The sequence below is a fragment of the Tachypleus tridentatus genome, chromosome 12, assembly GCF_004210375.1.
Source record: "Tachypleus tridentatus isolate NWPU-2018 chromosome 12, ASM421037v1, whole genome shotgun sequence".
Lineage (NCBI taxonomy): Eukaryota > Metazoa > Arthropoda > Merostomata > Xiphosura > Limulidae > Tachypleus > Tachypleus tridentatus.
The window spans coordinates 71,680,014-71,696,812 of NC_134836.1; the positions used below are offsets into that span (position 1 = coordinate 71,680,014).

Consider the following 16,799-nt stretch of genomic DNA (forward strand, 5'->3'; position numbering starts at 1 on the left):
ACAAAATCACTAATTAAATTCTTCATATCCATTCATCTGGTGAAGTAAAAGATCTTGGTTTTGTATATTCATAATCACTTACATAGGATGGAATTGAAATTCTGATACTTTTCCATTATATCCCTACAAAGGTAGTTTTTTACTACAGGAATATCTGGCTAATTAATATATTTTTAGAAACTTGGTATGGTCATTTACTATATATATATAAAATGCAAAGTTATATATTTTAAAACTATGCTGAAATTGTGGGGGGGGATATAACAGAAAAGTTATTCATGTTTGTTGATGTGTAATAGAAAGATTGGAGGTTGTCAGAGTAAGTAAATCTTGAGAAATGAGTGTCATATTTAACAACTTATGTGTACCAGTGATGCTGTTCCTCCTCTAGTCAGTAAGCTTTACTGATAAAAAAAAACTATCATTTTACGTAACATCTTGTGTGAAAGTAAACAAAAACACAAAAAAACAAACCAAACTTTTTAATAACCTGTGATACATTATTGTTTTGTCTGATTGAAAGGTTTTTGTCTTCAAGATTTTATCCAGGGCTTGGTCCATAACTAAAAAATGAGAGGTAATACTTGGATTATCTTAAGTATTAATTGGACTTTGAAGTAAAAGCTATTTATAAATGGTTTGTGTATTTGATTTACAAGTTAATCTAAATCAGTGGAAATAAACTTGTATGGCACATGATATTGTACAAGTTTTAAAGGGGGGAAGGATTTCTTAATGCAATTGCTTTCATTAAACTGTCTAGGAATGATCTAATTAATAGAATTAATTTGTGGTTTTTCAGTGCTATATTCATATAGTGCATGTATAGGACATGATCATTGAAATGGCTGCACAAAACAGAAGGAAAAATGTATTGTTGTGTAACTCAGTAATATTTGTATTTTTTTATGAAGTTAAACTTTATCACAGTAATAGTTAAAAATGTCAATAAATATAATAACTGAAGATGCATAAATTTTGATCTTTGGTATCAGGATAACAGGGCTACATAGATTTGTACTAAATTTTAAAAGGGGTGTACCAGCTTCAAAAGTTAGATTATTTTAATGTGTGATTATTGATCTGACTATTTTCAAATTAATTTTCAAAATATTCTGTATTTAGTGTTATGACATCTTCTAGCAGTCATCATTTGTGTGCTTTGCAAGAAAAAAAATTACTAAAAGATTATTTTTGAAAAACTTTGACTTATTTTTTAATATATTTTTTACTGGAGAACTTTAATGTTGAGACATCAAACAAGTGTTTTACTATCACCAGTGATGGTGATGTTTTATTTAAAACAAATTGCAGTTGCAATTAGATATAATTAAGTAACCAGGTAAAGAATTTATTTGTGCAGTGTTTGAACAGGATAAATTTAAAAGTAATATTTAATAATTGTTTTGAGTTAACAAAATATTTTGACATTGCCTACTAAATGAACAAAACCTGTGTTCATCTGACATAAAATATAATTACAAAAATTAAAATCAAACAGTCAGAAAGTTAATGTCAAAAAAGCCATCTTTATTGAAAAACACTGATATCTAAACCAGCATCCTGAGGTGCCAAGATATTTTTATTATACCATTACACAAAACCTTGTTGAAACAGTGTACTTTTATTACTGTGTTTTCTTCAAAGAAATGCTAGGATAATTTGCGAAGCAGTAATAATACGTCATAATAAACTACAAATGATTAAAGATTCAATAAGATGTTTAAAAAGAACAATTATTCAACAGGCTAAGCTTGACCTTCTAAAGGAATGGAGTAAAACTTACACTCCACATTACTGGCATTTCAGTCAAGTTGATGCTAAAAACTTTCAGACATGAGTACAAATACATTTGTAACATGCACGAATTTCTTTTTGTGTATAATATTTACATTTAATTAAAAGGTTACCATATTTCATATAAACTTAGTAGATCTGGGATTGTAGTCAATATTCCTTCATGGGGTACTTTCAGGGTAAGTGTATAATTTTGCTTTAGTATTACAAATACAATAACTGTGTGCTAAATATAAACTCATCGTAATGAAATATTTTTGTATAATGTGCATTTTCAAGAATGTACTTAATGTTTTACTCATTCATGATATATTTTAAGTGCCAAAGAAAATGTGTGTGTGTGTGTGTACCTTGCACGCAACATTCTATAGCGCTGTTGGTAAATAAACTGAAACAATAATAAACTGTTACCTGATTAACTTTGTTTTTGTGCATTATGCATGGATTTGAAATACCACATTCGAGTCTTGGCAAGTACGTAACTTAACCTCTAGTTATTGAATTTTCCTAACTGGATATACGCAGATTTAATCCATTGGACAGAACCTATATTGGAGAAAGACTTTTGACTTAATTCTATATGTATTGTATGTATCTAAATAAAATGTCAAGGTTTTGTGCTGTTACAAAAGTTTGTACTTAATACATATTTGTGAATTGATAATGTCAGTCTGACTAAGGCTGCCAAGCTAGTGTGTGTGATATAGTATACATGTTGTACTTGATGCCAGTCTGACTAAGGCTGCCAAGCTAGTGTGTGTGATATAGTTTACATGTTGTACTTGATGCCAGTCTAAGGCTGACAAGCTGGAGTGTGTGGTATAGTATACATGTATTTGCATAACCTTTAGAACAGTGATTCTCAAACTTAGTAATCTGATGATCCCTTTATTAAAAAAAATTAAATAAAGCATCCCCAAACATATCAGTTACTTGTGTAAAAAATTCATATGTACAAAAAGCTTTATTCCAGAATGAAATATTATAATTCTTATTACTTCAATTGTATAATTATTTTTTTAATTCTGTAAGTCATATTTTTACAAATGTTTGTATAATATTTCTGAATGAATTGTGCATACCTGGAAGCACTCTTGTGAACCCACATTTGAGAAACACTTGTAGAACGTCGAGAATGAACATCTACAGTTGTCTTCATTCAGTATCTCTATGTATTTTATCTGATACTTATTCTGTTATACCATTAACTGTTGTCAAGTTAGTATTGTAGAGTAAATTGAATAGTTTAGCTTTTACATCAATATGTATTGCCATGTTGAGTGACACTGAAAGGTCATGGGCTTGACCCCTACCCATGTGATGTGCATAGGATAAAATCTAGATGCCTTAAACAAATTAATTGTGAATTAAAATGGGAAGAGGAGTTTTTTGTATGTATTGGTTTAAAAAAAATCCAAAAAAACCTTGACTTTGATAAGTAGTTACAAATAGGAACCTGTGTATGTTAGAATTGTCCAAAAGATGGATATTTAAAACGTGTGCAAATTGGCATTAGGGGAAAATTGGTGCAGACTTGATTTATAAATGGTAATTTTGTTTTTGTCATAGAAACAAGTAGTGTACAGGTGACTTTGGTAATCTTTTGTATGAATACAAGATGTTAGAAAACAGTAGAAACTCTGAGATATTGTAGTGTAAAATGTGTTCTGCCCAGTGGTACTGGTATCACTGTCCTCCAGTTTATTTGCATTTTTGTTGTATGTCAAGGTCTTTCTTCTAACTAAAAAGTTTTATATTTTCTGTAACTGTTCTTGTTATTTTCTACATTTTGAACTATAAACCAACTACAGTATTTTTAACTTTTACCATATTAATAATCTTTGGAATAAGACAGACAGAAAAAGTAAATAAATTTATGCTTTGATTGTATATTTTTTCACTTTCAGTGTTTCACTGGCAAGCCACTATTATGGGACCAGTAAGTACTATTATATCCTATCTTTTTTATTCTTCAGCCATGGAAAGGGCATGTTAATTTCATATGGTTGTATCAAATTGTAGAGTTCACTTTTTTTATTATTCAAGATTCATCACTGAGGGCTCGAAGTGACACATTACTTGAGATTTTAGCAGTGAATTTCTAAAACTTGTAAATAGTACAAAGTAACTAATTTTAAAGATATCTGATAGCATTGAGAAATACCATAGTAAAACAGGAAATTATAACCTTCAAAAAGAGAAGATTTTTGACCATTTACATTCATTCCAAATCTAACATTGATAAATTGTGCAGTATATATATTTATTATTAGAGCCTAAATGTGACAGTATCTTTTCCTTTCAGAGACATTGTAACTTGTACAAACCTACACTGATATGGATGTAGATCTCCAAGTGTTTTAAGCAAATTAAGTTTGAGATGAATTGATTTTGTGTATTACATTTGTGGTATTATTTCCTGTTTTGTTCAATCTATAAAAATTTTGAACAGCTTACTTGTTCCAGAGCAGTTTGGCTAATGTTTTAAACAACTGAACAGGCTGAAGTTGTGTAGTTTTGTGTGTACGTATTGTAGAACTAGTAGACATTTTGTGGTATTCTTATGGATCAGTAAGCTGCTTCATTGGTTCTGTAGTTAATACCACTGTAATGTTGACTGATATTTGAAGCAGCAGCCAGTAAGTTACTGCTTGACTGTGGGAAAAAACAGCTATGGTTTTAGGAATTTGTTGTTCGATTGCTTAATATCTACATAAAGATCTTGATTGAAATATCTTAAGCTTAATAGGTGCTAAAAATCTCAGCAATTTAAAGTATAGGACATGTAATATGACAAATGGATTTGTTCAGGAAATCTGAAGTTATGTCATAATGAACCAGGTGTGGCCTGGTGGTTATAAAACCTGGACTTGTAAATCCAAGAGTTCATAGTTATGCCTCATTGTACTTTAGGTTTGTTGGTCTGCTTGATCAAATAAGAACAAACAAGAATTGGTAGTGAGTGTTGTTGACTAGCTACCTTTCCCATACCCTTTTAGTTCAAAAATAGAAGTCTGCAAAGCAACACAAAGAGTCAGATGTAAACAAACATTCTTTAGATAAAATACATTTTATGTATTTAAGTGAAATGGGATACAAAATTATTGGTAACACAACCCAACATTTAGGTGATGAGTGAACCATAATGAGAATAAGCACAATAAATCAACTGCCAGACCTCAGTTTATTAATATGTAGGTGTTAGTAAATGCTGTTTGCCATTATTTTACATCTAATGGACTTCTGCAAGCAAGTTGTAAGAAAGATTACATGTAAAGGCAGAGTAGAATATACAAAGGTACCCACACAGGTCAGCAAGAGCTTTAAAAAACTGTTTAGTACCTTGAGTAATTTCTTACATTTGTTAGGTGCTTCTTTAGTCTCACTTAAGATAACAAGGGGATGGCAGAAAGAAGTGTAATTATGCTCTCAATGTAATTAATGCTGATTGCAGATTTTTGTATATTCAGACTTCACATGATGAAATAACTACTTTTAATCCTCTAGGGGTTATAAAAGTCAAAGATCTTGTGTTAATAGCAGTTAACTTCAGTTTATTTTTTCAATCACCTTGAAATGAGATGTTAAGCTAACACGGAAGCTAAGTTTTTGAAATTGAAAAATTTGCTAGCAGTTCATGTTGCTGCTTGTTTACATATACCCTATGCATGATTTTTTTAGGTACATGTTATACTGCAAGCATTAAAAGCCTTAGAATGAAAATCATGGCCAAAGCAATCGATAATAATGTCATTGTGTATCATGTTTAGATACACATAACACAGAAGAGTTAACTTAAAAAGCCTTAGAACGAAAATCATGGCCAAAGAAAGTAATATTATTGTCATCTGCACATTGACAGTACTATCGCTTGCTTTGGCCATGAGTGTCGTTCTAAGGCTTTTTATTGATTTTGTGGTATAGCAAGAACTTAACTTTTTACTTTTACACATGTTTTCAATATGATGCTTGTGCCTGTTTCCAAGAGCAAATCAAATTGAAGCGAGGCTCTAACGTATACAAACAAGCTCACATTTCATCATCGACTGTAAAAGCCTCTCTCTTTCTTTCTGGCTTTAATTTCAGTCAGTGCTTAAATGCAATTTTGCAAAACCACAAAGATGCAAATGAAAGCAGAACTTTAACTGCTTTTGAACTGATTGCAGGATATGAATTTTAAATAGAGATCCGAAACTCATCCAAGCTCTTTTCGGGAAACAATGACTGATAAAATTTGTCAATGAGCTGTTCTTCCTCCTCAGCTGTAAGATTTGTTTTCATTGATTCCGAATGGACAGGTCACCCAGTTGTATTTGTCGACAGCAAGTGACGGGAAGTAATGTTTTAGTGCAGACTGTAGGTTGCTTAATGTGTTCAAAATTTGAGGGACAATTTTCTTCCTTGACGGACATTTGTTAACAGAAGGAAAACAATCAAGGACCCTTTCTAGATCTTATTCTTCCACAGCATCACCTTTTCATCTAAGGCCTTCAGTTTGGACGTTGCAGTAATAATGTTTTCAGATGGTCCTTGGAGACTTAAGTTCAGAGAATTTAATTTGTCAAAGAAGTCTGAGAAAAATTGAACCTTCAGCCACCAGATCTCATCATGACAATAAAATTCAAAACCTGCTTCCCCAACCTCCAAGAAAGAAATTACTTCAGTTTTTAGTTGGACAAGATGCTTTAACACCTTTCCTTTCAAAACCCATCGAACTTCAGTGTGATACAGTAGCTTTTTATAGTCTCAATCCATCACCTCATAGAGAAGAGAGAAAAGTGGAGATTGAAGTGGCTGAGACTTGATGAAATTCATCACTTGAATAACTTGATTCATAACAGACTGCAAATCTTTCGGCAAAGAGTTGGAGGCGAGCACCTCTCTGTGAATCATGCAGTGAACAGTCCTAATGTTTGGATTTTGTTGGTGCACCAGAGTGATGAATCCCTTCTTTTTTCCTTGCATTGAAGGACAGCCATTGGTGCAAATGCTGACACAGCTATTCCAATGTATTTTGAAGAGCAAAATGTTTTCATTCACCAACTCAAAAATGTCTTGGCCTTTCACTGTACTTTTTAAATCTTTGCAAAGTAAGTATTTGTTTATGATTTTTCCATCTTTTATAAATCAAACAAAAGCCAGAACTTCAGCTTATTCTAATAACATCAGTAGATTCAACTTAAAGAGACCAGAGCAGAGACAATTCATCTTCAGGCACTTCGAAGTGTTCGCAAACTTGATCCTTCAGATCTGATGATAAGTCTACAATTCTGTGTGAAATTGTGTCATTGGACAGTGTAACTTGCTTAACCTTTTTGGCAGCATCCATCCCAAACATAGTTTCAACGATGATTGCTCACGCTGGTGCAATGACAGATTCGGCCTCCATATGAGCTTTCTTGCATTTTGCCAACAATTGAGTAACCCTATAATTTGCAGCTTTGGGCAGCTTCATGTAGTTCACAAGCTTCCTTGATTGTTCATGTTGTTGAGCTGCAAGATTCTCAAAGTATTCTTTTGGTTTATTCTTCACAGCTGAATGTTTTGTTTCCAAGTATCTCTTCAGTTTGCTAGGAACAAGCACCTTGTTTGATAAAGCTGCATTGCAGAGTAGGCAGAATGGTAATTGAGAATGTTCTGATTCCAAGCGATAAAATAGTATTCGATGTATTCGTTTTTGTACTCTCATTTGATTCCTTTGATTTTGATTCAACACATTCTCCTTTGCAGCACCAGACTTATTTAAATATTTTTCCATGGATAAATGATAAAGCTAATTCATACACGATAAGCATGAAGTTCTGCAGTTGATATAAAATTACTATCTACAGTGCAGTAGCTGTAGCTTACTGCAGAATGTGTTCCAAAAAGCAGTTTCATTGTTTGATGCATCATTTATGACGTAGGAAGTGCTTGTTGTGCCACAGTTAAACTAACAGTTGAACCATTACAGTTGAGAATGAAATTTAAGTATGAACTTCTCAGTGCTCGAGTTCAATGAAAACCATCAAATGTTTTGGAAGGTTTCAGAGTGTCTCTAGAGTAGCTTTTATTAGCTGATGTGTTTGACTTGCTGTAAAATCCCAAGAAAGTTGAATGTGTTTCAGACACACAGCAGCACACTTGCCAATCTCTCGTGGCACACAGGCTGAGAATGACTGGTCTATGGGGGTAAGTTAAAATGAATAGTAACAATGCATATATATACAAGCAATATGACTATTTTATGAAATACTGGTCCACTAAAACAAAGCCAAGACCAGTCTCTTTGTAAAGGTTAGTTTTATACAACTGGATATGATAACACAAGTGCATGTGTATCACATTATTGCAATTTCTGTAACGTTAGGCATGGTGGGGAGAGATTAATTGGTTTGTTATGAATTTTACATAAAGCTACACCAGGGAAAGGGTTAATAAAATAAAAATATACATGTGTATCATGTTATGAGGTTTGAGTTATTTAGACTGAACACTTATTTCTAGTGACTATAGAATGAGAATAGCATAATTTACATTTATTTAATCATTTTTATGGTGGTTACAAGAACAATCAAGTTGTTAAAACACAGACAATAGCAAAAAAAAAAAAGACGAAATATATATTTTTTTTAAAACTAGAGGTTAGAGATTATACATGTGAAATTTGGTAATTTTCTAATACATGAAACCATTTTTTAATGTTACAATCAGTTACTTTGTATGTTGGATAGTCAACAATCAAAGGAGAAAGATGTGTGGGAAATTATTTTAAAAAATCTTCATACTTAATATATTTCATGTATAAAAGCCTCATGTTTATTGGTAATCTGCAAAATGTTGTGAAGATACATTTACTATGTTAAAGGTTATAAAATAAAGACTATATAGCAAACACAATGGTTATAAGGTTGGTCTCTGAGATGAGCCCATAGTGAGAGAGCTAAGAACATTGCATCATCTTTATTGACAGTGCAATATAAATTTTTCTTTACAAATTAGTATAACTGATAATTTTGGGTAACAGTAGCTGTTCTGAGCTTCTTAAGTACGTTATTGGATATGTTAACTATGGTTCATGTTAAGCTTATTAAACATGACATTTCAATTTCTTTATGTAGGTGAGATTAGTTTAAACTGAGGAAAGTTGTGCAAGTGGGTCTACATAGTATTTTAGTACAAATGAGATAAAAACAAGAATGTGACAATAGGTAAATTCAAGTATGCCCTGTAGTAGTTCCTTTACAGACAATAAATATTTGTATTTGGACCATTGAGTTTGGACAAAATTCTCATCTCCTTTGTTAGACCATTCTGACCATATAATGTGTAAGTTTAAGGCTTACTTCAAGTATTAATATGGAACAAGTACTTGTATAACACAATAGGTGGTAAAATTAGCATATTTTATGCAAGAAGACTTGAACTGATAGAAGTGACTTGGGTTCTACTAATTATGTTTGAGTTGCTCAAATGTAATCTAACAACAAATAGAAGTTGACATTTAATTATAGTGTTTATATATTAGCTTTAAATGAGAAATTTGTGTTTTGAAAAGAAAGTTTTCACATTAAACCCTTCAATAAAAAAAAAACCCTAAAACCAATGCTTCTACGTTCATGGCTCCTATATAAGTATATTAAAGGTTAAAACAAGCAAATCATGTATCTTTGTAGAGGAAATTCTTATAATATTGTGAATGAAATTAAAATTAACTTTTACATTGAAGGAAATTGTTCATATATATACATAGTTTTTGCTATATTACAAGTGTACATAAATTTGATGATTTCAGTAATTACTATCCACACAGTTATATTTTCCTTTTTCATGCCACCTTTGTCTGAGATTTTAAAATCTTTGCAGTTTATTAACATAACTGTTTTGCTATGTGCTTCTGACATGTAAACCTTTAACATACTCAAATGTTCTGTTTATCAACAGCCTGATAGCCCCTACCAAGGTGGAGTTTTTTTCCTGACTATACATTTCCCCACTGATTACCCCTTTAAACCACCAAAGGTAAGAAAGCTCTTTCCTCAATCTGTAAAACTGATGTATAAATTTGGATCATGACTTGATTCTTTAAACCTTTTGTAATTATATTTTGTGTAACTAAAAGTATGTTTTAACTCTTTTGTGGAGTGTCTATTCATCATTGAAAAGCAACCAAATTTTTGAACTACTTTAGAGAGTAGAAGTGCTTATATATTCTGCATTATTTTAAATGAGCTTTGTCCAACTTGTCAAAGAAACAGTTTTCAAGAACATTTCAAATATCATTAAGAATTGCTTAATTTAAATTTAAAATGATTAATAATAGAAGTTACACATATACCCAAATTGACAAATGGCTTGTGTGTGTTAGATCAGTCATATGGAGTAGTAATAAACAACTTTAGGTGGTAGGAGTTAAGACCTTTCTAACATCATCCAAGCCTGTTTATAAGATATTGTAGTGCTTAGTAAGTTGGGATGGACCAAGAAAAAATTGGCTATCAAATTCAGTCTTTTAATTTATGATGCTTACAAATAACTGGTAATGTTATGTTTCAACTTTATTTGTGCACCTAATTGACGTTATTGAGTGTTTCACAGCATGTATAATAGTAATATTATTCTGTTCTTCTACTACCTATTTTTGTGTGGAAATAATGAAAACTGCTACTCAGCAGTGTGTTCAGTTTATAAACATGTATTATTTCCATATTTCATAAATAAATTTCATTTCTGCTTTCTATATAGCAGTAGAAATTGGTCTTGAATATGCTCTTGTGCAAATTAATTGAAACAAATGGTCATTTTACAATATTTTCAGCATGGTGGCCAGTGTAGGTTGCTGGACCCGCTGATTTTTTTTTTTTAATAGTAATTTTTTCACACAGACGGCATCATTAGCTGTGTTTTGGAGTATGGTCGATCTACTTTTTGGGATATATGACGAAATTTTGAGGAATATTACATCATTCGAAATTGCGTTAGAAGGGCAAGGAGACAAGTCAAAAAATAACTTCTTACCAACTCAATGAATAAAAAAACGGTATCATTGGGTTTTGATAAACAAGAACAATGGAGGAAGGTGTTATTCAGTGACGAGACTCATTTCTTCGTACAGGATCAAAGAAATCTGCATGTTTGCAGATCTCCAGGTGAGAAACTTCGAGAATCTCACATCAATCGGTTCATAAAACATCCCTTGAAGAAGATGTTTTGGGGCTTTCTCAGCTACTGTGGCATCAGAGGTTTACATATCGTAGAAGGTACGATTCAAAGACCACAGTACATCAGTGTTTTGCAGAGAAGTGTTGTTTCAGAATTGAAAAAGAAATTTCCAGATCTGGCATTTTTCAGCAAGATCTGGCTCTGTGCCACACATCGAAACTTGTGAAGAATTTTATGACTATAACATGAATAAAGGTGCTGGACTGGCCTGGAAACTCTCCAGACTTAAATCCTATTGAAAATCTTTGGGTGATTTGTAAAGAAAGACTTGGGGAAAAGACTGTACTACGAAAGATAAGCTAATTGAGGCCATAATTGAGGTGTGGTACCATGATCCAAAAATTAGTAAAGATTGCAATCTACTCATGGACTCGATGCCAAAGCGGATTAATGATCTTCTGAAAAATAAAGGCGGTCATATAATATATTAATTTGTGAGTAATTTTTGGATTCACAGAAATAAAATGCAAAAAATTGAAAAAAATTGTAATTTTTCATCTTGTTTTAATTAATTTGCACAAGGGTGTAGCAATGGTGTGCAACTATTAATTGCACACAATATCTGCCAAAATAATTTCTGTAAAAAATGTAAATTAATATTTGAGATATCAAGAAGAACAATTAATTATTTAACTGTCTCAGATTTTCAATAGGGCCTGAAAGGTGTGTGTGTGTGTGTGTAGTATTTTGCTTCATAGCCTAAGACCTCTGTGGTATGTGCTCCATTAATCAACAGGACCATAGCATATGGTGTTGATTGTATGTGCATGCAGTGAGTTAGGCATAAAGTTGGAAGACTTGGAGTCTGTAAATACACCCTTAATGTCTGTCCACTACTCTGAGGTACTTCTACTGTTCTGGAGAAACCACTTCAGGTTTAGTGGCTCCTGATGTAATTCAAGAGTAGAGAAACTGATAAAACTGATATTAACATTATATATTATCACTGAATTTTAAAAATAAAATAAATGTTCATTCATTAAACTACTTCAATTAAATTGTTTGAAAACAGAGAGGAAGCAAGTTTAAAAAAAAAAACTTGGAAAATTGATGTGGGGAATGGCAATAATCAAAAATTACAAAAACAACATATTATGGTAACACAAAATCATACAAAACTTCCTATCTAACTAACCAGTAAGTACAAGTTTACAACCTAGTGGTTTTGAACCACTGTGAGACTGTATAGCACAATTCAGGCTAAATGTTTTTCAAATCTGAATTTGTGCAACTGATAGGAATTCAACATTTGGTTGTATGTTTTCTTAAATGACCAAACTACTTATGTTATTTTTGTATGGGTATTCATCTCTATCTTTTTGATATCATCATTCCTATATGACACGTAATTTTTGCAAAACAAAATTTTTATTACTTGTCACACAACATCCCAATGGAAACTGTTGAACAATATCTTTATTTGTTTCATGAAGTCTTATTCAAGTGACTGAGTGGAAGACTTTACAAAGCTCGTGACCCAAGTACTTAAGATGTTTTTTTTTTGCTCTTGTAAGCTTGTAGTTAGAATAAATATACATGTATATTTTATCAGGAATACTCTATCTTAAATTCAGTTTGCTATTATGTAAGCATGAATTAAATGCTAATTTGCTGTTACAACAGGCAGTACTAATTAGTTGTTTTTTTCATGTCTCACTTTTATTATTAAAATTATGCTCACATGAAACAGTTTATTATGAATTATTCAATGTTATGTATGTAATGCCATTATTATTTCTTAAGGAACTCTCCTTAATCATTTCTGTCACAAACAAATGCAGTGTTAGCGTCTTTTGTTTGTGGTGTCTTGTATAGAATCTCACTGATTTTTTTTTTTCCTGGAAAACAGTGTTTAGAAAACAAAACAGGTATCTAAAATAATAATTAACACGTTAAAATGATAGTTACATATTTCTAAAATGTGGACTCTACATGTTTCAACATTTACATCATTTTCAGGAGTGAAATTGAGATATAAATTTCATTCATCTCTTCTCCATAGGCCCAGCATGGCCAGGTGGTTAAGTCACACAACTTGTAATCTGAGGGTTGGGGGTTTGAATCCCTGTTGCACCAAACATGCTCACCATTTCGGCCATGGGGTGCTATAATGTGATGGTCAACCCCACTATTTTAAAAGAGTAGCCCAAGAGCTGGTGGTGGGTGGTGATGAGTAATCTTCCCTCTCGTCCTACACTGCTAAATTAGGGACATCAAGCAAAGATAGCCCTCGCATAGCCCTGCGTGAAATTCTAAAACAAACAAAATTTCTTATGCAATACATTGTGACGTGTGCATAATTTAACATTTCTACATAAACTTAGACTGGGTCCTGCCACATTTTTATCCAGATGTTTGTTGGACCATCATGTGTTTAATGATTCATGATTCTATGAAGTAACAGTTTAAAAAAATATCAGTTAATAGGATCTTTTGGTTATTTCTCAAACTAAACACTTGTTCGTAAATAATGTAGTTGCGATGCACTTTTTGGCTCAAAACCTATTCCTCGATGTACCAATGATATTGAAATCATATCTGTTGGAGGATATGCACAATTCAAAATGCTCCTTGGAATATTTACGTTTAGTTATTTACTGATGTTCTGTATTTATGTGTATTAAGTAGACACTGAGGGGTAATGTGTTGTAGCTTTCCGTTATAATACAGTCAATAATTACACCATCATGTTGAACAAGCTTTTACCTTTAGTGTTTTATGTTTATTTGTTTGTAACGAGGAATTCCAAATGATTCATATCTGCTTCTTATTTTGTATTTAATCATTTGTGGCTAGCCTTGCTACAAACATAGCTGTGCATCTATTATAACCTTGGTTGTGTTTTTGACAAGGAAATGGATGGTAGTGTTGCTTCTCTCAGTAGTTATAGTTAGTATTTTAAATGAAGTAAGAAGTTGTTAGCTTATGATGCTTAAATAATTCAAGACCTGGTAACTGGTGTTTCAGTTTGAAATGGTGAATGTTGTTTTGATATCTTAATATTGTAATTTGTTTGATATAACAAGTTGTACTTAATGTTTGTTTAAATTCTGGCCTTCAGGTTGCTTTCACAACAAGAATCTATCACCCAAATATCAATAGCAATGGAAGTATCTGTTTAGACATTCTTCGTTCACAGTGGTCCCCAGCACTTACAATATCGAAAGGTGAGTTTTCTGTATGCCTTATAATTTTTCAGGTATTGTGCACAGCCATTAGATTAGTACCTTTCAGAATTGGAGCTTTGCTTCTCTCTCAAGAAATACTTTCATGTGTACTTTCAACATGTGTTATGAAACCTAGAACATCCATGAGACTGAAGCAACTATAGTACAAGAAGGACATCATTGCTTGCCAAATGCAAATGAAACCCTGTTTTCCAAAAACTTTCTAAATTTTAGTCATTTCTGAAAATATTAGATTGATTCCCAGACTTCTGTAAAAGCTTTATGCTGTGTTGTTTCTGTCAGGGAAATACTGTGTATGATAGTGGAGTTATTGTTCATTTGATGGTGTAACAGAGTTCTTTCTTTTTCCATCAGTGTTGTTGTCTATCTGCTCCTTGTTGTGTGATCCAAACCCAGATGATCCATTGGTGCCAGAAATTGCTAAGATTTACAAGACTGATCGTGAGAAGTATAATGAACTTGCACGAGAATGGACCAGAAAATATGCCATGTGACGTAGTGGTGGATAATTAGTATTTCTTCATTATATATGTTTGTTTTCTAATTAGGGGGGGAGAGGGCTATAAGTTTCTTTACTTCCTATCAGTGGGCATGAAACAGTGTAAATGTATCAACTTTATTTCATAATTACATTATTCAGAACTACAATAATTAAAATAACTGTTCATGAAATTGGATTTTCATTATTTATTGTACAAGTATTTTGTTAATTCGAGCTGGTTGTCCATCATATTACAAAGGAAGTAGAGATATTCATTACTAAAGGTCAAGCCAGCTAGAAGTAGTTAAAGGACAAGCCCACCAGATGTCAGATTGTGCACATGATTGAAATCATTCATGATGTAATAAACAATGTACATTTTTTTTTTTTATTTTGTGTTGGTGTGTAAATAAATCTTTTTACATTCACGAATAGTGAACTTTTCAGAGTTTTTTTTATAAAATGCTATGTTATTTGTTGTAAAATTGTAATTATTACACGCATTGGTCATTTGAGGTAGTACTTTTTTCTTCTTTGACTCTGTTTAATAAAAAAAAAAAACAACAACAAAAAAAACAAACAAACCCAAATGCAGAGTTCCAGATACCTGTAGAAATTCACTGTGGTTCAATAAGTTTATTATGACTAATTAGCATTAGTTAACTTTTTAAAACTAAAACCTGTTTAAGTACTTCATAAACAATATAGTTCTGTTATCAGAGTTATTAAAAGAATTATCCATGTTGAGAAGTGTGTTGTAAAGAAGATTGGAAGTACTAATACATTTTAAAAGATTGTTGAAAATTATTTGACAATAATAAAAGTATCATAAGTGGACCAAGTTTATCATCAGTACAAAGGATGGTGAATTGCAACTTATTGGAGTATGTTATGCTTCCATACATTTGTCTGTTTTTTGCACCAAACAATAAACACATGCCTTCCTCCTTGAATTTGAGTTAAGTTGTTGTTTTAGGGGTGATTGTTGTCTACCATCTGGTACTTGAATCATGACCACAGTTAAGCTAATCAATGAACAGGCACATGGTCTGGCATGTAACAAGTCAGTAAAGTTATATTTAATTCATTTTGTGCTATCAACTCTTTGTATCCATGGGTCTCATTAGGAACAGCCTTTGTTACTTTGAGTTTCTTCTGTAGATAGAATAACACATTTTTAAAGAGCTCTTTAGAAAAACAGTCATAGATCAGAACACTAACCTGTATCCATCTGAAATAAGGATAAATTCTTGTCTCTTACCTTGAAAACTAGCATAGGGCTTTGCTTAATACATCAGAAAATACATGAAGATTTACAATAATCATTTGTTATAAGGAAATCTTCAGGTGTGCTGTTTCTAATCTAAATCCAAATAATTTTTCCCCCAGTTAATACTTTTACTCATTGCAAGTGCTACTGTTTTTCAGAGAAACCATGCTGTACCAACTAGAATAGAAATGTTAAACAGAGGCTAAAATTAATGGTATCTAAGGTAATAATGTTTTGAAATATGTGAACAAACTAGGAAAATACAGTTATTAGGAATTAAACATTCAGTGAATTATTTGAAATAAAGGCATTCTTTTGGGATTCGTTTTTCCTAACAGAATAATGTAAGTAAATAAGGATGGTATGGAGAAAGAAAAATTGTTTTCAAATCTTGACTTTTATGTCCAATTTTTAATTGTTGAACATGTTTTTAAGAGAAAGTAGAAAAATGATGATGTTACTGTGTTTGCTGAAATATTACTTGTATAAATTATTTTCTATTTGTTTTTGAATATAATAGTATATTAGTTATTTGATCTTAAATCCTATGTCTGGAAAGATTTTTACCAAATCTTAAGTTCAACAAATCTGAAAGAAATTTTACTTTAATGTGAAAGGGAACATTTGAAAAAAAGTGGAATAGGTAAATATTTGTCATATGTCTTAGTTGTATATTGGAGGTTTATTGTAATGAAAATGATTTAGAATAAATTACTCTTTTTGTAATACTTTTGATACAGTGTAAGGTGTGAGAGTAGTAGAGATGGGTTACTGAAGGAACACTCGTGCTTGAAGATTCGGTGTACATAACTTTGTGGTGGGGAATACCCACAGCAAGATTACATTTTTGCATTGGATCATA

General features: G+C 31.9%; 1 protein-coding gene across 1 annotated transcript in view; it reads left to right on the forward strand.

Annotated features, from left to right (window-relative positions):
- Positions 1-16,668, forward strand: part of LOC143233577 (ubiquitin-conjugating enzyme E2-17 kDa) — a 31,304-nt gene extending 14,636 nt beyond the window's left edge. The window contains exons 3-6 of the mRNA XM_076469927.1: positions 3,705-3,736; positions 9,721-9,798; positions 14,060-14,165; positions 14,541-16,668. Of these exons, the coding sequence (XP_076326042.1) occupies positions 3,705-3,736; positions 9,721-9,798; positions 14,060-14,165; positions 14,541-14,680 (356 nt within the window). The 3' untranslated portion in view covers positions 14,681-16,668. The remainder of the gene's footprint in view (positions 1-3,704; positions 3,737-9,720; positions 9,799-14,059; positions 14,166-14,540) is intronic.
- Positions 16,669-16,799: the final 131 nt, after the last annotated feature.